Source organism: Delphinus delphis, chromosome 20 (genome assembly GCF_949987515.2).
Source record: "Delphinus delphis chromosome 20, mDelDel1.2, whole genome shotgun sequence".
NCBI lineage: Eukaryota > Metazoa > Chordata > Mammalia > Artiodactyla > Delphinidae > Delphinus > Delphinus delphis.
The window spans coordinates 13,926,773-13,949,019 of record NC_082702.1 but is presented as its reverse complement, the minus strand read 5'-3'; the positions used below and the strand labels follow the sequence as shown (position 1 = coordinate 13,949,019).

At 56.3% G+C, this 22,247-nt stretch overlaps 1 protein-coding gene across 1 annotated transcript in view; it reads left to right on the top strand.

Annotated features, from left to right (window-relative positions):
- The window catches only part of SIPA1L3 (signal induced proliferation associated 1 like 3), a 236,744-nt gene extending 215,991 nt beyond the window's left edge, over window positions 1-20,753 (top strand). Inside the window, exons 18-23 of the mRNA XM_069540227.1 lie at window positions 6,047-6,212; window positions 7,079-7,322; window positions 11,956-12,099; window positions 15,270-15,405; window positions 17,118-17,199; window positions 18,482-20,753. Coding sequence (XP_069396328.1) covers window positions 6,047-6,212; window positions 7,079-7,322; window positions 11,956-12,099; window positions 15,270-15,405; window positions 17,118-17,199; window positions 18,482-18,625 — 916 coding nt within the window. The 3' untranslated portion in view covers window positions 18,626-20,753. The remainder of the gene's footprint in view (window positions 1-6,046; window positions 6,213-7,078; window positions 7,323-11,955; window positions 12,100-15,269; window positions 15,406-17,117; window positions 17,200-18,481) is intronic.
- The last annotated feature ends 1,494 nt before the right edge of the window (window positions 20,754-22,247 follow it).

The following is a 22,247-nucleotide window of genomic DNA, read 5'->3' as shown; positions in this document are numbered from 1 at the left end:
CCACAACTACTGAACCCGCGTGCCACAACTCCTGAAGCCTGCATGCCTAGGGCCCATGCTCTGCAACAAGGGAAGCCACCGCAATGAGAAGCCCGCACACCGCAGCGAAGAGTAGCCCCCGCTGGCCACAACTAGAGAAATCCCGTGCGCAGCAACGAAGACCCAACGCAGCCAAAAATAAATTAATTAATTAATTTTTTTTAAAAAGGCAGCCCTGCCTCATGTAGGGCCACTGAGGGGATGAGATGAAATAATGTGTGTGAAGGGCAGCCTGGGGCCTGAGAGAGGGTGAGCGCTCAGGAGGTGAGCTTTGCTGCTGCTGCACTTACCACCCCTGCAGTCAAGAGCAGTCCCCCGAGTCAAGCCCACAATGCGACTCTGCTGTCGCCGTTTCAGAACGGTGCTCTCAGAGCATCAGCGCTCCCACCAGTAGAGCAATGGGGGTGATGGAGGTGATGGCTGTGAGAAAGGAGAGTAGCCCCGTGGGACGCACCAGCCCCAGGGTGAGGCCCCACATCCCCCAGAGCCGCCGTCACCATGTTCCACGCACACTGAGCACCGTGTTCATGAGCAAACCTCGGGCGGCTCAGCGCATCAGGCAGATGTGGGTTCTGCATGTCCTCAACTCACTGTGCCTCGGTCCCCCGGCCTCAAAGGGGAAGACAGGAGTGCCTACCTCCCAGAGGTGGCGTGAGGATGCAGTGAGGCATAGGGAAGTGCCCGGTCAGCCTTGGCTGGGCTGACAGGCGCTGGCATCTAGTGGTTGACACCTGGCTTTCGGGCTCCCTCCTTCCTCGAGTTTAGGGGCCCTGGGACCAGCTCAGTGCAGCCACGGAAGGAGCAGCATCCCCACCTCACAGCAGGGTTGTCCCCCACTCCCGCCGGCCTCTTCCAGCCATCCTTCCAGGAAAATCCACCTGCTGCCTGAGATGCAGACCTGGTGAGTGTCCTCACCAGCGAGGTTGGCAGAACCCCCGGCTCGGGCTGGCTGACAGTGGTGCTAATTAGCTTAATTAACCCGGCCCCAAGGGAGCCGCTCCAGTTGGAGGCCAGAGCTCCAAGTCAGCTGGGATCGGGCCCAGACAAGTCGGAGCCATTGGTCGCCTTCCACTCCTGGCCCTTCTGTCACGGGAGAAAGAAGTTGCTGTTGTCCGGGTCTTAACTGCAGAGCCTTCTTTGCAGTTTTTGTCTTCCTTTTTCTTTTCTAACGTGAGTGGTTTAATTCCACAATGTGGCAAATGCAAGTTCAGACAACGTGAGCAAATTAGAGGCTCTGTCCAATGCTGTCAGTCAGAACCTTGAGAGAGGGTACCTCCTCCTGGATGTTTTTTTGCATTTGTGTTTTAGAAGGTAAGACATGCACAGGATAAAAACCAAACTAGTACAAAAGGGTTTGCAGTGAAAACCAGGCCTCTCTCCCTTCCCTGGCCCCCTGCCATCCAGCTCCCCTCCCCAGAAGCAACCATTGTTTCATTCATTCTGCATCCTTACAGAAATGTTCCGAACATGACTGAGCACACGTGATGGAGTGTGCTTCCTTTAACGCCCCTTTTTATTTATCCATGTGGTCACCTCCTGTCTGCGCTCCAGCCTTTTTCACTTACTCTTAGCTCAGCGACAGTTCCGTATTAGTACATAGAAGTTGATCTCATTCTTTTTAGCAGTCAGAGAATAGTCCATTTTATCCTCAGAGGTCATTAGGTTTAAGCATTTATGGAGACCAGAGATCTTGAGAAGAAGGAAAAAGATCAGAGATGCACAAGCCCAGTTTGGTGTTTTGTTTTGTTTTTTAACCTGGAATTAATGCCATTATAAATTATTGCTTAAAATTTTCAATTTAGAAAATACATTGGGGGACTTCCCCGGTGGGGCAGTGGTTAAGAATCCACCTGCCAACGCAGGGGACACGGGTTTGATCCCTGGTCTGGGAAGATCCCACATGCCGCAGAGCAACTAAGCCCGTGCCCCACAACTACTGAGCCTGTGCTCTAGAGCCCGCAAACCACAACTACTGAGCCAACACGCCACAACTACTGAAGCCCGCATGCCCTAGAGCCCACATGCTGCAACTACTGAAGCCTGCATGCTCTGGGGCCCACGCACCACAACACAGAGTAGCCCCCACTCACCACAGCTAGAGAAAGCCTGCGTGCAGCAACGAAGACCCAACGTAGCCAAAAATAAATTAAAGAAAATACATTGGAACATTCTTTCAGAAGAAAGCGAATAAGGGCAAAAATGATCAGTTTGACTCTCCAAACTGAATTTCATCATACTTTTTCTCTTTAGACATGTCCCAACAGCCCACTGACAGTGTCAGCCATGTGGAACTTGCAGTGGATAGATAGGTACGGAGTTGAGGGTCAGGGGAGAAGGTTCTAGCAGGATTTCTTCCAGTGAGCCAGCCTTCCGCTGTAGAATTAGGAGTCCTGGAGGTCCTGGGAGCTGGGAAGGCAATTTAGCAAATGAACCCAAACAGAGCAGGGAAGGAATAGTTATGTTCTTTTGGCTTGACTTTTTAAAGTATAGAGAGTAAAGTGTCTCTATACTTTTTCCTGTTTTATAAAAGTCATTTAAGCTTGTTGGAAAAAGAAAGGAGAGAGTAAGGAAGGTTAGAAGGAAGGAAGAAGATGGGTAGGGAGGTTGGCTGGTTGGTTGGAAGGAAGGTTGGTTCCATGTGATACACATTTAACCACTAATCTGGAGTGCCTGCAATGTGGCAGGCCTTGTTCCCAACACTGGACATAGAATACAGAAGGCTCTGAGTCAGGTGGGAGGAGTGGAACCACAAACACAAGCACACAGAACAAATCATCATGAGATGGATACAGTGAAGAAGTAGCACAGGATTGCGTGTTGGAACTCACCTGGGCTGGGAGGGAGCTCCAGAAGGTCAAGTGGCCAGGGGAGGTGAGAAGGTGACAGTTGAGCCAAGCTGGATGGATGAGAAGCTGCCATTCACGGGGAATGCCGGGGAGGGCTCTCTAGGCAGACAGAGCAGCCAGTGCAAAGGCCCTGAGGCAGGAACATGCCTGGCATGTTTAAGGAACCTTGGGAAGCCTGTGTGGGAGGAGATGAGGGCTGAGACCGGGCAGGACAGATTGTTTCGGACCTCGTGGGCTGTGGTGAGGAACATTTTTAGAAAGTGAATCCCCACATATCCACCTTTGGAGCTGAGACTTTGGTAAACTTCAGTATACCAAGCTAAGCTGTGTGCGAGTTTTGTTTTCTAAAAATGATTTCGCACCATAAATACCACTTCTTTATTCCCATGACACATATCTGGGCGAACCTCTTCCCATGTCATGTGGACCAACTCCACTTCTCTTCAGCAGCAGTGATGCCACTGTCCCTCCCTGTGGGGCCTCGCCCTTCCCCTGCTGGCCAATTCTGTTTGCTCCAGAGACAGGACCCCATGAAGTGTCCCCACACACCAGGCACACATGGGTCCCCATACACCTGGCACATTAAAGGACACACTCCCAGATGTAGAACTCCCAGGGTAGAGAAAGCGCCACGTGTTAAAGTTTTCAGCAGGTCATTTTACACCCCTCGCAGAGGGGAGCCTCGGGGACAGCGCCGGTTTATTGCGGTGGATGAGCTGGAGGCCCGGCCTGCTCCCACACCAGGTTGATGGGCTCAGGCGCGCCCTGCGCTGAGTCACATACTCCCCTTGTGCAGAGGATTCCGGGAAATGGCAAAATCAAAAGGGAAGAGGGAGGGGTGAATCCCCTTCCAGCTCCCAAGGGAGCAGCACGTACTCTGGGGTATATACGTCTCTTTCTGTCTTTGTATCTCTATTTCTCTCTTTTGGATAGGATGCTTTTCCTTTGCCCAAAGAGCATACTTCCCTAATAATGACAGAGCCAGAATTACCCTAGACCTGGAATTCTCATTTGAGAAGGAATACGACCTAACAAGAAAAAACTTACTACCTTTTCTTCCTTCCTTTGTTAAAATCCCAAGGCTGGCAGCTGAGAAAATGAGAAAAAACGTAGACTTCAATCCCCTCAAGAGCCCAAGATATCTTATTTCTTCCTGGGTTCAAAGATTCTTTTTCTTTCTTGAGTTACAAAATGATGACGTCTAGGTGCCAGCTCTAGTTTTTATATTATTATTGTTATAACACATGATTATAGCAAAATAAATTCAGACAGTTCAGAAGGGTGTTGGTATCAGATGAAAAGTAAAAATCTCATTTTTTCCATCTCCTAATAAGACTCCTACTTCCCAGAGGTAATCGTTCATAATTTCTTCCAGAATGTTTTTTCAGCATATAAAAGCCTATTATTAAACCAAATGTGATTGTATTCCACATACTGTACAGCTCTCCTGTGCCATCTCTATGGTACAAACGTGACCGCCAAGCGTGATCGTGACACCGTGGGCTCGGAGGCCTGGTGGCCTTGGCTGGCATCCTGGCTCCTCCATTCATAGGCTGTGTGACTTTGGACAGTTACTCTCTCTCTCTGTGCCTCAGTTTCCCACCTGTAAAATGGAGATGCTCGTAGTGGCGGCTCCCAGGGGGGGCTGCTGTGCAGATTTCATAGGTTAGCACACGTGGAGCCCTCGGGCTGGCGGCTCATGCCCGGTGCTGTGCTCCTCTTAGCTGTCGTTCTCTCTCTCCTGGGGAGTGGCAACACCTCAGGGGAGGGATCTGGTTTTCACTGGGGAAGTAAAACCTGATCCCAAAGGCTGGGCCGGAATCAGAAGGCAAGAGGAGATCTCAGGGGAGGTCCCAGGGGTGGAGGACACAGAGCCCCCAGGAGCCAGCCTTGGCCAGGAGAGGGCCAGGGAGCCGGGGATGACGGCCTGCGGAGCCAGCGGAGGGGATGGGAGCAGCAGGAGAGGACTGTGTGCAGCTCGGGGTGCCGGGCAGCCTCAGGTAAACAGTTATAAGAGCAGCTCTCATTTCCCCATTGTCTGTCCTGTGAGGTGCTGGCCAAGCGCTTTGCAGCAAACCCCAAAATGCTATGAGGTCAGCGTGTTTTCCAGATGAGCAAACCAAGGATCAGAGAGGTGGTGTGACTTGCCCAGGGTCCCACAGCAAGAACAGGTGCAGGTACCTCATGTCTAGATCCTCCCAGCCACCCCGTGACGTGTGAGCTGTCTTACCCCACGTGGTGGATGAGGAAACCAAAGTTAGGGAGATCTGGTGCCAGGCCCTGGAACACTCAGGCCAGCGGTCTGCTGCCTTTGGCCCTGCACTTGCCCAAAGGGACTGGTCCCTTTGGGGGATTCTCCCTCTTCTGTGGTTGGAACCCCTGGTCCAGGCCACCTCAGTCTCCCACTTGAACAACTGCCTCCCTTCCTCACTGTCTCCCTGCTTCCATGAGGGTCACTTTTCTGTCTGAGACCCTTCTAAAATGCACATCAGGACCTAGCACTCACCACATCAGAGGCTCCCTAGATGCAACCCCAAGTCCCCTCTGTGGCTCATGAGTTCCAGCACATCTGCCCCAGCGCCTCCCAGGCCTCACCTCCTCCTCCTCAGCTACTCATCCCCGCCGCTCCGCAAGCTCACCGAGCCTGTTCCCACCCCACAGCCCAACAATTGCTGTTCCCTCTGCCCTGTGTCCTCTTCTACATACCAGGTGGATTCCTGCCTTCCTCTCCAAGTTTCTGCTCCGATGTCATCCCCTCAGAAAAGCCAGCCTCCATCCCCAGCAATCCCTATCCGTTTACCCAGCTTTATTTCTCTTCAGAATACCTCTCTCTACCTCACATTATGGGGTCTCTGTCTTTGTTCATTTATTCATTGTCAGTCTCTCTGACTAGAGTCCGCTTCACGTTCACCGCTGTATCCCCCCCTCCCCCCGCCAAGAACACGCATGGCACAGGGTAGGTTCCCAGGCAACATCTGTGGGATGAGCGAGTCGAGAGAATAAACCAAGTCTCTCCTCTGTCCCACTTTCACCAGATGTTGTGGAGAAGCTGCGGTCACTCGCCCAGCGGCGGCCAGCCTTCCCTGTGTCAGGACAACCTTGAGAAGCAGCTTGAGCCTCCCGAGACCCCTCTGACCTTGACCATGACCCTCTCATTCCAGGCAGGTGGACAGCAACACCAAAAACGTCTTTGGGCAGCCGCGGTTGAGGGCCTCCCTCCGAGACCTCCGCTCTCCCCGGAAGAACTACAAGTCCACCATCGAGGACGACCTGAAGAAACTCATCATCATGGACAACCTGGCACCCGAGCAGGAGAGAGACGCCAGAGTACGTAGAGGCTGCCCCGCCCCTGCCCCCCTACACACGCACACAATCAGACAGGCTGGTGGGGGGAGGAGGACTGCCTCTGCCTGCCCACCGCCTCTGCCCGCGGCACCTGCCGGCCTGTTTGGGTGTGTGGCTCCGCAGCCAGGAGTCAGGACGTCGAGCTGGTCAGGGGCAGGGTCACAGCGTGAGCCAGCCTGGCAGGCTTGCAGGGGATTTATCTCCGCTGTAGCTCACGCGACTGGACCGGGATGCTCTTACTGGCTCTCACGTCCTTCTCGTGGAGCCCAGGCTGGAAGCAACCCCCAGCCCCCACCCCCGGACCACAGAACCAGGAGGAGTGCAGGGGCGGGGCCCAGGGGGCATTTAGGCTCTTGTGACCCAGGGGTGGGGGGCCCAAAGCAGCAGGCGTCCTCAGTCCCTTCACACACGCCCTGCTTCTTTTCCCTCTTGTCCCTCCCTCCCTCATGTTGGCTACGAGCTCTCTTGTGGGGACCTGGGTGGCAGCAGTCTCTCCGGGGTTCCCTCCCACCAGCCTGAGCTCTGGGGGAAGCCAGCACTCTGTCCCGCGTGGTCCCCACCAATGACTGGCTCTCAAGCTCCAGCTCGGGTCACCCCTGCCTCCCCTGACCTCACCTGGAGCTGGAGGGTGGGGTCGGCCCTCCAGAATAAGGTGGGCTGCAGAGGGGGTAGGAGGGATCCCCAGGAGAAAATTGGAGTACGTTGACCAAAAAGGGAGCAGAAATGGTTGGTGGTTGGGTAAAGACCGCAGACGTCCAGGACGGGAAGAAGCCCCTGAGGACGGCGACCCTGGCTGGGCCTGGCCGTGACCGCGCCGGGCGTCCCGCCTCCCACCCCTGTCTTGGCAGCAGTCGCCACAGAAGAGCCTGCAGCGGACGCTGTCGGACGAGAGCCTGTGCAGCGGGCGTCGGGAGCCCAGCTTTGCCAACCCTGCCGGCCTGGAGCCGGGCCTGCCCAGCGACGTGCTCTTCACCAGCACCTGCGCCTTCCCCTCCAGCACGCTGCCCGCCCGCCGCCAGCACCAGCACACCCACCCGCCCGGCGGCCCCAGCACCACCCCTGCCACCGGCAACGGCTTCCCGGAGAAGAAATGTGAGCCCGGGCACCCGGGAGCTGGGTGAGGGTGAGGGGGTGGGAGAAGGGGGCACGAGCACGCAGCTCACCTAGAGATCAAAGGCTGGGGGTCATCAGTGTCAGTCAGCTGACGGAGGGAACTGAAGCGCACGGGAGCTTCGGGGGCCCTGATGATGGAGCACCGGCTGTCACCCACAGAACAAGGGCTTGTTGGCCAAGCATCAGGGGTCTCCCGGGGGTCACCTAGGGATGGGGGCACCCAAGGACTGGGGTCATCTGAGACCAGAGAGAGGGTGTCAGTCTCTCTAGGTGTCTCCAGACTGGAGAGCTCATCCCTAGGGTCCTGACCCCTCTTCCAGCACCAAGCAGATCGCCTCGTGAATATTTATTTGCGTAAGTGACGTCCCCCAGGCCTGCCAGCTCTGGACGGGAAGGGGGTACAGGGGTGTGACCAGCATCAGCAAATAATTACTGAAGGGGGCGCTGTGCACACGGCCCCCGTCAAAAAGCTGTGCGCTGGCTGGGGTTGGCCGTACCTTCAGCCCAGCCTGTAATCCCTTATCCACAGCCCCAAAGGCTCTGAAACTGAAAGGCCAAGCAGAAGTTTGGGCCAGGCTCGCTGGGCAGCAGTGCTCGACCGGAACGGGTGTGAGGCATTTATGGTCCTCCTTCACCCCACGTGGTGTGAGCGATCCGTTGCTTCGTTGAGGAGCGCTAGTGTGTTGAATAGGGGTACTGCCGACCTTTCTGGGTGTGTACGTATACATAGCGCATCATACTTTATCAAATCCCAACGAGTCTTGACTTCAGAGATGTGTCCACCCCAAGGGTTTCAGCTGAGGACCTGTGCCCCTGTAGCATCTAGATGGAACCCTTTTGTACATTGCAGGGGATGGGTTGGAGGAGGCTCTGGGACTTTTTTGAGGGGTTCTATCTCCCCCCTTAAAATTCTTCCATGGCTCCTCATTAACCTAGTATCTGGGTCCGTGCTCCTTGCCTGGTGTTTTGCCCCATGGGGGGAGCCCCACCTCAGTCCCTCCACTTCACAGTGCCCTCCCTTAGATCCTTCTGTCCGCCACTCTCTCGCCTCAGGGCATTCCACATGGCTGGTCTCTCTGCTGGCCACGCTCTTCCCCTAACCCTGCTCTCGACAACTAACTCCTGCTTCTCCTTCAGGGCTTTGCTCAGTTATCGCTCTGGAGGCCTCCCTTAAGCTCCAGCCTGCGTCATCCCTCCCGTCTTAAACTCCAGAGCACCCGGCCTGCCCCTCCGTTGCCTTCGTTCCACGGATGTTTCTTGAGCACCTGCTCTGGGCCGAGCTCTGCTCTAGGCACGAGGCACACAGCGGGAGCGCGTCAGAGCAGCCCTGCCCTTGTGGGGCTGAGCTTCTTGGCAGTTCCTCTCGCAGCTTCACTCTGTGTCTCCTTCATTTGCATCTTGCCTGTACTGCCCTGTCCGTGCTGCAGGCAGGACCCGACACGTAGTAGGCATTTGACACATCGTGAGGAGAAGGCAAGGGGGGCCAGGGCAGGGGTAATGTGCACAAAGGTCACAGACCCACACAGGGCAGACAGAATGCCCCTGAGTAGCTCTGCTTCATCCTTTCAGTCTCGCCTAAGATGCCAGGACTTCCCTGGCAGTCCAGTGGTTAAGACTTCGCCTTCTAGTGCCAGGGGTGCGGGTTCGATCCCTGGTCGGGGAGCTAAGATCCCACATGCCTTTGGGCCAAAAAAAAAACAAAAAAATAAAACAGAGGCAATACTGTGACAAATCCAACAAAGACTTTAAAAATGGTCTGCATCAGAGACTTCCCTGGTAGCGCAGTGATTAAGAATCCACCTGCCAGTGCAGGGGACACGGGTTCAACCCCTGGTCCAGGAAGATCCCACGTGCCGTGAAGCAACTAAGCCTGTGCATCACAACTACTGAGTCTGCACTCTAGAGCCCACGAGCTACAACTACTGAGCCTGCGTGCCGTAACTCCTGAAGCCCATGTGCCTAGAGCCTGTGCTCCGCAACAAGAGAAGCCACCGCAGTGAGAAGCCCGTGCAGCACAATGAACAGTAGCCCCCGCTCGCCGCAACTAGAGAACGCCCACATGCAGCAACAAAGACCCAACACAGCCAAAAATAAATTAATTAATTAATTTTTTAAAAAATGGCCTACATCAAAAAAAAAAAAAAAGATGCTGCTGCCTCCAGGAAATCCTCCTTCCCCAGCCAGGCTGCCAGGCTGAGTCAGACGCCTCCTCTGGGCCCCCACAGCCCCCTGGCTTGCTCCCATCCCATCCTGCTCACTCTGCCTTATGTTTTCCCATCACAGCCCCACTCACTCCGGGCTGTCACTGTGTGGGAATGAGTCTGTCTCCCCTGTTGGACTGGGGGCTCCCTACGAGCCGGGTCCAGGTTGTCTGGGTCCCTACGGGGACCACAGCCCAGGGCCCTCTGTCTCAGGAAGCACACACATATACCTCTCTTTGCCCGTCTGACTCCCCTGTCCCCCTGAACCACAGAGAGTCCCATCTGGCCTCAGTGTGGCCGGGGGCGCTGGGCCTGTCCACCTCTCCATGCCTGCTCGAGAGCCCTTCCCAAGCCACGTCGGGGCTGAAGAGATGCCGTCAGCCAAGGCCTGGGCTTCACGGATGAAGGGCTCTCCATGCCAAGGAGCCTCTCACAGCAGCGCCTGCTGATAGCTTGCCTGGCTGTGGCAGCTGCTCCCGCAACCCTCACCCGCTCAGTAGTGAGATGCTAGGAGGCTGGAGATGGAGAGCATGGAGGTCAAGGGCTCGGCATCCTTCCTGCCCTCATTCATTCCCCTGAGCTTTCATTCACTGGGCAACACTTACTAGCACCACACGTCCTGAGAGCTGGATGGCCCAAGTTTGTAGCCCAGGTCCTGAAGTTACAGCTGGAACCTATCTGTGCCTGTGAAAACGTGGGCAAAAACAGTGCCCACTTCACTGGGTTAATCCGAGAATCCAACAAGTTCTTCATGGAAAACACTAAGCTCAATGCCTGATATGCAGTAAGCGCTGAAAAAAACAGCTGTTTACATATTTTTCTGTTAGTGTGCTGTCACCAGGAGCGAGCATTCTAATCCGTTATCAGTCAGGTTTGTGCCTCTGGACTAGAGAGCAGGGTTAAAATAGGATATTAACAGGGACCCTCTGAACACCAGAGCCGTGTGGGGTTGGGCTTAGAGCAGGGTCAGTGTCAGACCCCACGTGTCACACCCAAGTGCCAGCACTGGCGAGCAGAGTCTGCATGCAGGGGAGCTTCCCGTTGAGTGTAGGCTGCCCCCTCTGCCTCACAGGGTCATAGCAGCACCTCCCTCCCGGCTAATTGGAGGTGGGACTGTGAGATGATCCCTGTAACACCCAGCGTGGTGCCCGCAGAGAGGACACGCTCCTTGGGGACATGGCTCTTCCTGCCTGAGTCACCTCCTGACCTCTATGCTTCACTGTCATCCTCTCTCCCCTTCCCTTTAGGGGCTGTGAGGCCTCGGTGAGCTGAGGCCGGGGGCCTAAGCCCAGCACGGGGGACTCGCTCTATCTCTGCAGCAAATGGAGCTGTTGGTGCGGTGCTTGTGCCGTCTGTCACTTCCAACACCCTGAGACTCTTTCTCTACCCAGCGTGTCATACCTGAACCGACCAGGTCTCCCCACGGTGACCCTGCCACGTCTAAACGTCATCCGTACACTGAAGCGCCCCACATTGTATCTGCAGCCTGGCACTCGCTCCTCCACTCCAAAACTCACGTGGCCAGCGCCCCACGGGTGTCTGAGGCATCTCACACGCCCCCAGAAACGAACTTTCGGTCCCACCCCCAGCCTTCCCCGTCTCGGTACCAGCTCCAAGATCTTTAAGTCATCCTGGACCCTTCTCTGTCTCACGCCCACATCTGCTCTCAGGAAATACTATTGACTCCACCTATAAAATAGACCCAGGATCCGTCCACTTGTCCCTGCAGCCCCACCTGGTCCTGTCCACCCTCATCTCACTCCCTGGACCATCGCAGGGGCCTCCCCACTGCCTCCCTGCTCCCCGCTCTCCCCGCCTACCGTCTGTCCCCCACACGAAGCCAGAGGGACCCTTTGGACACCTGTGACAGGTCACACCCCTCCCTGCTCAGGGCCCACCTGTGGCTCCATGTCACCCAGGTGAAGAGAGAAAGTTCTCGTCATGGCCCACAGGGCCTCACACAGTCCAGCACTGTCACCTGTGACTTCACCTCCCACTGCTCTCTGCCTCTCCTTCTGTCCCAGCCACGCGGGCCCCCTCAATGTTTCTGAAACCTCGAGGCATGTTCCTGCCTCAGGGCTTTTTCAGCTGCCCAGAATGCTCTTCCCCCAAGTGCCCCCGCCCCGCCCCCCCTTCCTTCAGAGCTTTGTGCAAAGGCCATCTTCTCAGCGAGGCCTCCCCCAGCACCCTAAAATCGTACCTACGTAAACATCCAACGCTCCTACCCCCTTACCCTGCTGGGTGTTTTCCCTGGCATTTATCGTCTAATAAATATAATGTACTCGTTTAATTATACGTTAACAGGTGTAACAGTTACATAATTGTATATGAAGTGTAACATAATGTGTTAATTTCTTTGTTTCTCACACGTTGTCACTCACCCATCTCCCCTCTCCGCTGTCCCCCCGCAGCCACCATCTCAGCCTCCGAGCTCTCACTGGCCGATGGGCGGGACCGGCCCCTGCGGCGCCTGGACCCAGGGATGATGCCGCTGCCCGACACGGCTGCTGGCCTTGAGTGGTCCAGCCTCGTAAACGCAGCCAAGGCATATGAAGGTAGGCGCCTTCCACCCAGGCCCGCCAGATCCCTACTCCCTTCTCTCTTCTGGAAGTATCCACGGAGGGTCTTGGGGCTTTGAAGGGGGACACACTCGGGTTCCAGAATGAGGGGGAGCGGGGTTCACATCCTGCCCTGTCCCTTGGTCACTGTGCAGTCCTGGGCAAATGTCTTCATCTGTCTGATTCCCCCAGTTACCTTGTCTACAAAACTGGGATGAGACTGCACCCACTGCCTGGAGCCGCGGGGAGGAGTCTGTGTGTAAAACGTGTCGGGCACAGAACACGCTCTCAGCAGACAGTACTTTCTGTTATTATTACAGTGTGCAGAGTTGCCATAATCCAAATTGTACTTAGACATACTTTGGCTGCAAATGGCAGAAAATCCAAATTAACAGTGACTTAAACAAACAAGATTGTATGCAGCAAAAATTCCTGGGCTGGGCAGTCTGGGGCTGGCAAGGCATTTCCACAGACGCATTAGAGCTCAAGCCCCTTCTGCGCCTGCTCTGCCGTTCCTGGGGTGCCTCACCCTCACAGTCAGGCCACTAGAGCTCTGGCCATCACGTCCAGCTCTGAGGACATTTCCCAAAGCCTTATACTCCTCCTACACTCGCTTCCCATTGGTCAGAGTGTCACGGCCACACCTTGTTCCAGGGCCAGGGCAAGCTGGGGTGTGAGGCCATGCACGAGGCCGAAATTTGTGACGTGCTATTACCGAGAAGGGGAAGGAAAAGCCATGAGGGACGGCTGGCGGTCTCTGCCACTTCTCTCCCGTGTGACTTTGGGCAAGCGGCTTTACCTTTCTAAGCCTCGGTTCCCTCATCTGTGAAACCCTGACAGACAAGACCATATTCTTCTGGCTCATTTTTCATCTTTTAGGCCACAGCTTTGCTGTCCCTCCTCCAGGAAGCCTTCCCTGATATCCCTTAGTCTGGATCAGGCACCTCCTCTGGGCTCCTATAGCCCTGACCCCTCTGCCTGTGCCCTTGCTTTCTAATGATGGCAGGACCCGGGGCTGTCTCAGTCACCACTGGGTGCCCAGCATGGGCCTGGCACAGGGCAGGATCTGTTAAACCAGACCCATACGATACACATCCTTCTTATTTCCACGTGTGAGCCAGCCCGTGTCTGACAGGTGGCCCTGGAGGAAGCTCCTCCCTCTTTGCTTCCATTCATTGCTTCCATCCTGTCCTGCAGCCTCTCCCCAAGCCACGGGATGAAGGCAGTCAGGCCTCTGGGGTGGGGAGGGCACGGCAGGAGGGAGAGCAACGGAGAATACAAGGCCCGGCCTCAGGGATACCCCAGCCTCACACTCCAGAACCACTGGGGAGTGGCTGCCAGGCAGTGGCCCAGCGCTGCTGTCCAGAGGCCTGATGAGCTCGGGGGTGGGGGGCGCTTCCTGAAGGAGGTAACTCTGCAGCCACAGTGACATTACGGAGCATCTCCTCAGCCGGCACGTTATCACTTTACAAACATCGTCTCTTCTGCGCTTCAGTCTGAGGGATGTATTAGGATCCCATTTACAGATGAGGCGACTGAGGCTCGGCTGCCACCGTCACCGGGCCAGATGGTACACTTTCCAGCGTGCGCAGTTGGTTGTATGTTGGTTAAACCACAATAAGCTGTTTTTAAAATGTAAAGGAGAAGAGTGATCAGGGGAATAAAAAAACCAAAGAGAGTGCAGGGGAGGGAACCAGAGTATGTTGAAAAGTGTTGAAACTGGCGATGGGTTCATGAGGACCCATGATGCTCTTTTCTCTGCTTTGGGGCCTGTTTGAAACTGTTTATAGAAAAGTATTTTCGAAGAGAAGAAATATTGTATCCAAGACAGAAAACCACAGCTATAAAGGATGTTATTTAGAGAATTGGAGAAATTTCAAGATGACTATCTATTAGACAGTAATACCATATAAATGTTAAATTTCCTGAGTACGATGTTGTTTCATGATTATATAGGAGCATGTCTTTACTTTTTGGAGATGGGTAGTGAAGTACACAGAGATGAAGTACCAGGATGTCGGCAATTTACTCTCAAATGGTTAGGGAATAAAATACACACACACACAGGGCTTCCCTGGTGGCGCAGTGGTTGAGAGTCCGCCTGCCAATGCAGGGGACACAGGTTCGTGCCCCGGTCCGGGAAGATCCCACATGCCGCGGAGCGGCTGGGCCCGTGAGCCACGGCCGCTGAGCCTGCGCGTCCGGAGCCTGTGCTCCGCAACGAGAGAGGCCACAATAGTGAGAGGCCCGCGTACTGCAAAAAAAAAAAAAAAGTACGCACACACACACACACACACACACACGCAGAAAGTAAGTGTGGCAAACCGTTAACAGTGGGTGGGTCTTGGGGAAGGGTATTTGGGTTTTCACTGTGCTGTTCTTTGAGCACAGAGATGTAAAGGAGCCCGCCTTTGCCAGGTAGCGGTGCCCTCTCCCCACGGGGCGACACGCAGCCCCACCTCTGGTGGTTCGCTCCCCGCACATTCCATTGTCTGGCTGTCCTAGGGCTCACTCAGCCAGCTGCTTTTTGGATGCATCAGGACTGTCACCAGTTCTTGCCATTATAGAAGGATCACCTAATGGTCCCATCTGAACATGCAGGTGCTCGGGCCCCTCCCCCAGAGCCAGTCACGTGTCTGGGGTGGGACCCGGGAAGCTTTGCTTTAACAGGCAGCCCCCTGTGATTTTCTTCTCTCTTCCGTATACCTGATATCCTCTGTTTCGCTTTCCTTTTTGCTTTTGAAGTTTTACATTCTCAGAACTAGGATGATGAATCCCCACATCCTCGTCACCCGGCATCAGCCCCATCCACTTCTGGCCACTTTTCCCCCTACCGTTTATTTATTGACGGTACCAGGTCACTTCTGCCCAGTTGGGGTGGTCACTTCCCCACACCGCAACTTAATTTCTTTCTCTGTCCCTTGTATTTTGTATAAGCTGGTCATCGGGTCTGGAGGCTTGCTCAGAATCAGGACAGGTTATTGTTGTTTGTGTCCTGATTTGGTTTGGTATTTTGGCAAGAATCCATCCTACGTGCCTGTGTGATCTCACCGGGGTGTGATTGGCAGTGTCCTGGAGTTTCCAGGGAGGGCTTGGTCACTGGGGGAGGGGGTGGGGTGAGGAGGAGCCGGGAGCCCTGCCGACCACCGCCCCCCTCTGCCCGGCAGTGCAAAGAGCCGTCTCGCTCTTCTCTCTCAACGACCCAGCTCTGAGCCCGGACATCCCGCCAGCGCACAGTCCTGTCCACAGCCACCTGAGCCTGGAGAGGGGGCCCCCGACCCCCAGGACTACCCCTACCATGAGGTGAGGTTCCTTCCCCCACGCTGGGTGAGAGGCCGCCGGGCAGGTCACCCCACCACCCCCTGGGCAGTAGCTGCAGGAGCAACCACCCCTCTCACCTGACAGACTTTGGACTAACCCACGTGCTGGGGCCCAGCAGGGACCAAGTCGGGGTCAGCCCTGTGATCAGCACTCAGGATTGTTTCACTGCCAACTTGCAGAATCGCTAAGTAGTGCCCCCCAGTCTCCCCCCCGCCCCCGGGCCTCTCGTCTGCCCCCTCTGTCAGCCCGCTCCCGGCCTTCAGCCTCCCGTCTGTCTGCTCCCGGGTCTCCTCCTCTGCAGGTTCCTGAATTACGCATGTGTTCCCCTGACATTTACCTCTCACTCTTCCCCGGCAGGCCCCGTGCTGGGCTGTCTGGGGACACAGCGGTGATGGAGGCCCAAGCCCTGCCCTCACGAGGCTTCCGGGGGAGGAAGGAGGATGGGGAGGCGGGCATCTCACATGTAGTGCAGCAGATTCATCCGCACCAGCTTGGCAGAAAATAGAACTACAAAGAGGGAGAGAGGATGGAAATGGCATGTTTGCATGTCCGTGGATTTCAGTAGTGCATTTCACACTCATCTGCACACCTCACCGTGCAGAGTTCTGTATACAGCAGTCGTGCACTGTACTTTATGGGCAGTTGAAGCAATTTTCGAGGGTGGTTTTGACTCTCCTTGTTTTTTGCTTCACACAGTGACTTTAGAACTCAACCTCCACCAAAGATTGGCCCCACTCTAATAGCAGAACTGGGTGGTTACAGATGGGGCACCGTGGCAGGGGTGGGAGCAGGGTGGGTGTGGAAATGGCGGGACCTCCGGGCACGCTCCCGGACGCCTTTTGCCCTGAACTGTTGACCTCCCTCCACCTGCCTCCTGTCTCCCATTGTGGCTGCAGCTCCCCAAGATGCAGCACCAGCAGGGAGGAAAGGGTGGGAGAGGCGGGAGGGCCGAGGCCTCTCCCCTTCTTGGGCGGAGACCCCACCCCCACCCCCGTCTCCCTCTCGTCTGCTGCAGCCCACGCGCCTCCCCGACCCCGGCATCCCTACCAGGTGTGTGCGTTCCCACAGCTTCCAGTGGAGGCTTCTCGGCTGCCTGCCCTCCTCTGCAGGGGCCAGGCGGGCCCAGGCCTGGGGAATCTGCACAGAGGGGGAGCCACAGGCTGGGGTCCTGGGTGCAGAGCCCCCGCCTGAGCCTGGGTTTCCCCTCTGTCCAGCGGGGAAACCACCGTCCGCCCTGTGAGGTGAGACCTCACACGGTACAGGGTGGGCTCTCGGTGGCGGGGGGCTGTTATTGTCCGTATCGTTACTGGTCCTGTCCACCAGTCAGGCTCTCCCGTCCGTTTGCCCACTTACATGCCCCATGTGCCGGAGCGATGCTCGGGCCTGCCGGGGGCTCGGTGGATGGGCGTGGGGGGGTGTTCTTTGTGCTGTGCCACCTGAGGTGGTCACACGTGGGGGGAGTTTCTCCCAAAAGCACACGCATGGTCCGTCCTCTGGAGGAGTGCACACACAGCAGGCCTGGTGCTCCCACGACCCACATCGACATCCACAGACGTGCCCTCGCCAGGTGGAGCGTGGCCTTCTCCTCCAGCAAGAAAAGGACTCCCCAGATCCTCAGGGACAAGAGGGAGCCTGTATCCCGGGCTCCTCCCAGCTGTGGGCCAAGAGCCTGACCCTGCCCCCTGTCCTTCCAGTGAGGAGCCACCCCTGGATCTGACAGGCAAGGTGTACCAACTGGAAGTGATGCTGAAACAGCTGCACACGGACCTCCAGAAGGTAAGGCCGCCAAGCGGCCGCCTCACGTGGCGCGCACCTCCCCATCGCAATTCCAGGCCCCCCCGGAGGGTGGCGGGGGACAGCGAGGCTGAGGCACCCGTCCCCACCCACACCCCATCTATTCTAGGGGAGGCCGCCCAGCTTCGAATGTAGTCATGAGTGAAGAGTAAAAAGTGACAGTAGGGAACGCTGGTAAAGCACACAGAGAAACCCTCATACCCTCTTGGCGGGAGAATAAATTGGCCCAGCCTTTTTGGAGGGCAGTCGGACAATATTTGTCAAAACTGTAATTGCGTACCTTGTCGACCCAGCAGTTTCACTGTGGGAACTTGTCCAACAGAATTTCAAGCACGGGCACGAAGAGACCCATGAGCAGGGATGTTCGCTGCTGCACCGCTGGCGATAAAAAATTGGAGCCAGTGCAGCTGTCCGTCGACAGGAGAGTGGTTATATAAATGACAGGACACCCGCGCAGCGGAACGGTCTGCAGGCAATTAAAGTAGTCACAGAGATCTGTGTATTTACTAACATACAAAAGAAGTCCAGTAACTCAAGCAGAAGATTCAGCAAGTGGCAAGACCGTTTCCTATAACATCGTCATACTTAAAACATGTTTAAGAGCTGTGGGTCAGAGGGATAGCTAGAAGGCGACGTTCGAGATTGTTCCTTGTACTTATCTCCAGGGTGTGGAAGAGTGAGGGGAAATAAGAGTGGAAGAGGCTTTCACTTGTCGTTTTATATGTGTTTGGGTGAAAAGCCAAAAGGTGGCCGAGTCGAACATGGGAGCCTCAAGCACGGGGGTCATAGGGGCCCAGGTTCACATCCCACCCAACCCCTTGATGCTGTGTGACCTGGCACAGGTCACTGCCTGAGCATCTTACACTGTCCTGGAAGGGCAGCCCTGCAGCCACATCCCAGCCCCCTACGTGCTGTGTGAGGTCCGGTCTCCTCTTCCAGGAAAATGGGGGTAACAACAGTCCCCAACCCTTGGGTGGCTGTGAGTGTGGAATGAGTGCTCCTAATTAGTGATGCTTGTCAGTTACTGCACGTCAGGCTGTGTTCTAAGAGCTCAACACCTGTGACCTCAGGGAGACCTCTCAACTGCCCCTTTTAGAGCGGAGGAAACTGGGGCCGAGACTTGCCCAAGGTTGCTCAGCTGTTGAGAAGCAGAGCTGGGATTTGAACCCTGGCAGCCTGGCTCTAAACCACGGCCTAGCAGGGCTCGCAGGCCCCGGGGAGCCATTCAAGGTGCGCCCGCTGATGCCAGCCCCCGCCCCCGCAGGAGAAGCAAGACAAGGCAGTGCTGCAGTCGGAGGTGGCCAGCCTGAGGCAGAACAACCAGCGGCTGCAGGAGGAGTCCCAGGCCGCCAGCGAGCAGCTGCGCAAGTTCGCCGAGATCTTCTGCAGGGAAAAGAAGGAACTCTGAGGTGGAGAGGCCGCCACCTGCCCCCCTCCGCCTGAGCAGACCGGGGGCTCCTGCTGTCCTCTCCTTCAGGCCGGCTTCTGGTTGCAGGTGTGACCGAGCTATGCAGCCAGGGCCCCACCGCCCTCCCGTGGACACGGACACTCGGGGTGGCAGTGGGACCGAGGGAGGCCTCACGGGGCTGTGAGCTGGGGTCCACTCCTGGCCCTCGAGCCCCAGAGGGCGACGTGGTCTCCCTCTGAGCCGCCATCTGAGGTTCCTGGGGGCTGGGCCACGCCCACACTGCCCCCAGGGTCCCATCCTGCCATCCACATCCAGCCTCTTCCTAGGACCAAGCCACTGGAAGCTGTAGGAAGGGGGTAGAGGGCAGGAGTGAGTCTCCAAACCCCACAGCTCCAGGAATCCCCGAACCGGGTTTCTTCACCACATACAGCAGCATCTGGGCTTATGGGGCCAAGACCCCTGCCTGAGAAATCACAGCGGGAAACCATCCCGCTCTCCCCTCACGCCCGGAGAGGTGCGGGCCGGCATGGAAGTGGGCCAGGGCTCTCGGTCCCTGGTGCACTGGCTCCAGAAAGCGTGGACATTGCCCCCTCCCTACCCTATCCTCCAAAAAGCAACCAGGAGCACTTTCTTAGAGTTTCATTTATTGTCCTGGGAGGTCCCAGGGTGGAGCGAGGAAACCCCAGCATCCAGTGAACTTCTTTGAGGGGGAAGGTATTTGCACGCTCGGGACCATTTCTCCAGCCTTTGTCTACCAGTCCCTTGACTGCCAGAGGCCACGGCACCTGGGCCCCTCCGCCTGCGAGCTGCTGACCCGGCCAGGCCCAGCGGCAGAGCCGGCACAGCCCACCCCTCCTCCTCCCCAGCTCGTCAGCCCCGGCCCCTCCCGGGCACCGGGAGGGGCTCCACGGAGCCGTCAGGTCCGGGCCGGAGGGAGGCAGCCTCCCTCTCCTCTCCGCTTTTGTTTCCCTTTGCAAAGCCCCTCGGCCCATCTCGTAGGCCCCGCAGTAGCAGCAGCAACGTCGGACACCGTCACTGTGCTCCCCAGGGAGCGCCTTGCTGTGCTAACCCCACAAGACGCTGGTTCTCTCGAGGCAATAAGGGGCAGCTGGCCAGGCAGCCAGGCCGGTGTGGTACTACGCTGTTCACCCAGGAAACAGTTTCTTTTTTTCCTTTAAAAACAAACAAACAAAAATATATATATATATATTTATTTTTTCATGTGGAGTTGCGCCAGAACAAGTCTGTACGGCCACAGTCTGTGGATTCCCCCAACCTCAAGCTGAGGACCGAGGCGCGTCCCCCGTGGGCTGGGGACGAAAGCAGGGTGGGCAGGCGGGCCGGGGGGCCCAGCTGAGAGCGGCTCGCTCCGGCGGGGGGCCAGCACCGGGCGGTGCAGTCCCGTCCGGAGACCCCGCCGCCTCCTCTCTGGGGCCGGAGACCTCAGGGAAGGAGGCTCTGGGCACCGACCGCACAGGACACAGACGTTGAAGGAGCAAGAGAAAAGGACCCTCGTCGTGCCTCCCTGCCATCAACCTCTGGCCCCTCGGCAGCACTGCAGTCCCGCGAGAAAGGCCCTCAGGTCTGCCCTCTCCTCTCCCTCACCTGTGGTTTGCGAGGGGCGCCTGCCTGCCGGGTCCTCAGCCCTGGCCAGCTACTGTGATGTCTCTGCCCCTCTTCCCGGGTCCCTTTTGGGGAGGGTTCTCCAGGACCACTTACCACCCCACCCTTTCCTCAGACCCTAACCTGGGGCTCACCCCTCCCCCACCCGTTTTTGTTTTTTTAAGTTGTCTCCTCACATCTTCAGATCATTTGAATCATTTTGGGGACCTAATCATGTACATCGACAAGTGTAAATTATGATTTGGGGTTTTGTTGTCTGTTATTTCTAAAGGATCTCTGCAAAGCACATTTAATTTGAGTTTGGTGTTCTATCTGATGGCTGAAGATAGCAGCAGGGTTTTTTTTTTTTATGTTGATTTGTTTCATTTGGATTTTTTTATTCTTTATTATCTCCCCCCACCCCCCACCCCATCCCCGTCTTGAGATTTTCTGGCATGTTTCTGGAGGTTTTAAAGGAAATAAATGTTTCATAGAAGTGGCTTGTGTCTTCGCTAGCTGAGCAGCTGCCTGGACTCCCTGAGAGGCGGGTGTGATCCAGCGTCAGCCCCCTCCTCCTGTCCCCCTTGTCCCAAACGCCGTCACCCCCCCCCCCCCGATGCACGCACACACCCCTAAGAACCAGGGAGCACCATTCTCTTTCTCTTGAAACCCAAGTGACAGAAATCCAACACTCAGAATGTAAGGAATTTAATGAGAGCACGGAGTCCCTAACCACTGCACCGCCGGGGAGTTCCCCCGAATGCAAGAAATTCTTAAGTTAAAAAGAGGAAGGTTTTACCTCAGAATTCATATACTTGAGGCCTAAAAGCCAGACCCGGCCCATGGAGTTGTGTTGGTTTTAAAATTAATGGTCAACTTTTTAAAATCTGGAGATGGTACAGAAAGGAAGCTGGATTTCGAGCTTGGTAACTCTGTCCTCTGCAGCAAGACTCGGAACTGAGGGGCCCTGCCTCCTTGAGCGGGGCTGTCGCCCCAGGCCACACCCTACCGGTGCCAGCTCATTGGCACCGCACCCGCCCTCGGTGGGAGTAGGCCTCCCTCTGCCAGTCAGCCAGTCGGTGGTTTGGAGTGAAGAGCAGCCCCTGCTTCCAGGCCCCGGGGACTCGGGGAGAGGTGGAGGTGTCCGGGGACCTCAGCCCCGGGCCTAGGGGCTCTCCTAGCTGGGAGCGGTCTTAAACTCCTGGGCCCAGATCTGCAGCTGCCCTGGCGAAACACTTTCGCAGTTTGACCCGGGGATCAGGGTCAAACTTATTTTCCAGACCTCGATATTTCATGTGAGAATCCCAAGGTCCGGCTTCTGGTGGGAAGTCTAGGTCCAGCTCCACCTGGATCTGAGAAGCAGCCCCTTCTCTTGACAGGGCTGGCCCCACGGCTGGGGCTTTCTGGCCCACCTAGACATTTACCTGTGATGGAGTTTACCGTTTCCGTGCTCAAACCTGATGCTTCTGTAACCTAGACTCTCCCGCACACACACACCCGCCCCCCCCACACACAACAAATCTTTTTCCAAAACGGTTATATATCCTTTTTCCAGAGGAGGTGGACCAGCTATTTCCACATCTCCTAAAAATTCTAGAGTGTTCCAGACACTCTCCCTGTCTCCGCCCTCCCTGAGGCCCCATCCTCAACCCATGCTGCCCTCCCCCCTCCAGCACGGAAACGGCGGAACAAGCTGTTCTCACATCCTCTCCTGGCGCCTGTGACACACACCAACTTCCAACACCCCACAACTCGCACACGCCAGCCTGCGCGCTCGCCTGAACTGTGCCCTGCTCGTCCCTTCCCCATCTTGCCCCAGTTTTCCACTTCCTCTGCCTGTCCCCCTCTCGCGGGCCCGGGCGCCCTCCTCGACCCTCCCCCAGTCTCCTCTGCCTCCCACCCCGCCTCTGGCTCTCCCCTCACCCAGGCTCTGAATCCCTTCCCGCTCTTGGCTCTCTCCAGATTTTTCTATTGTCTCCCTAAATTCTTTGTGTCCTCTCCCCTGAAATCTCATCTCTGT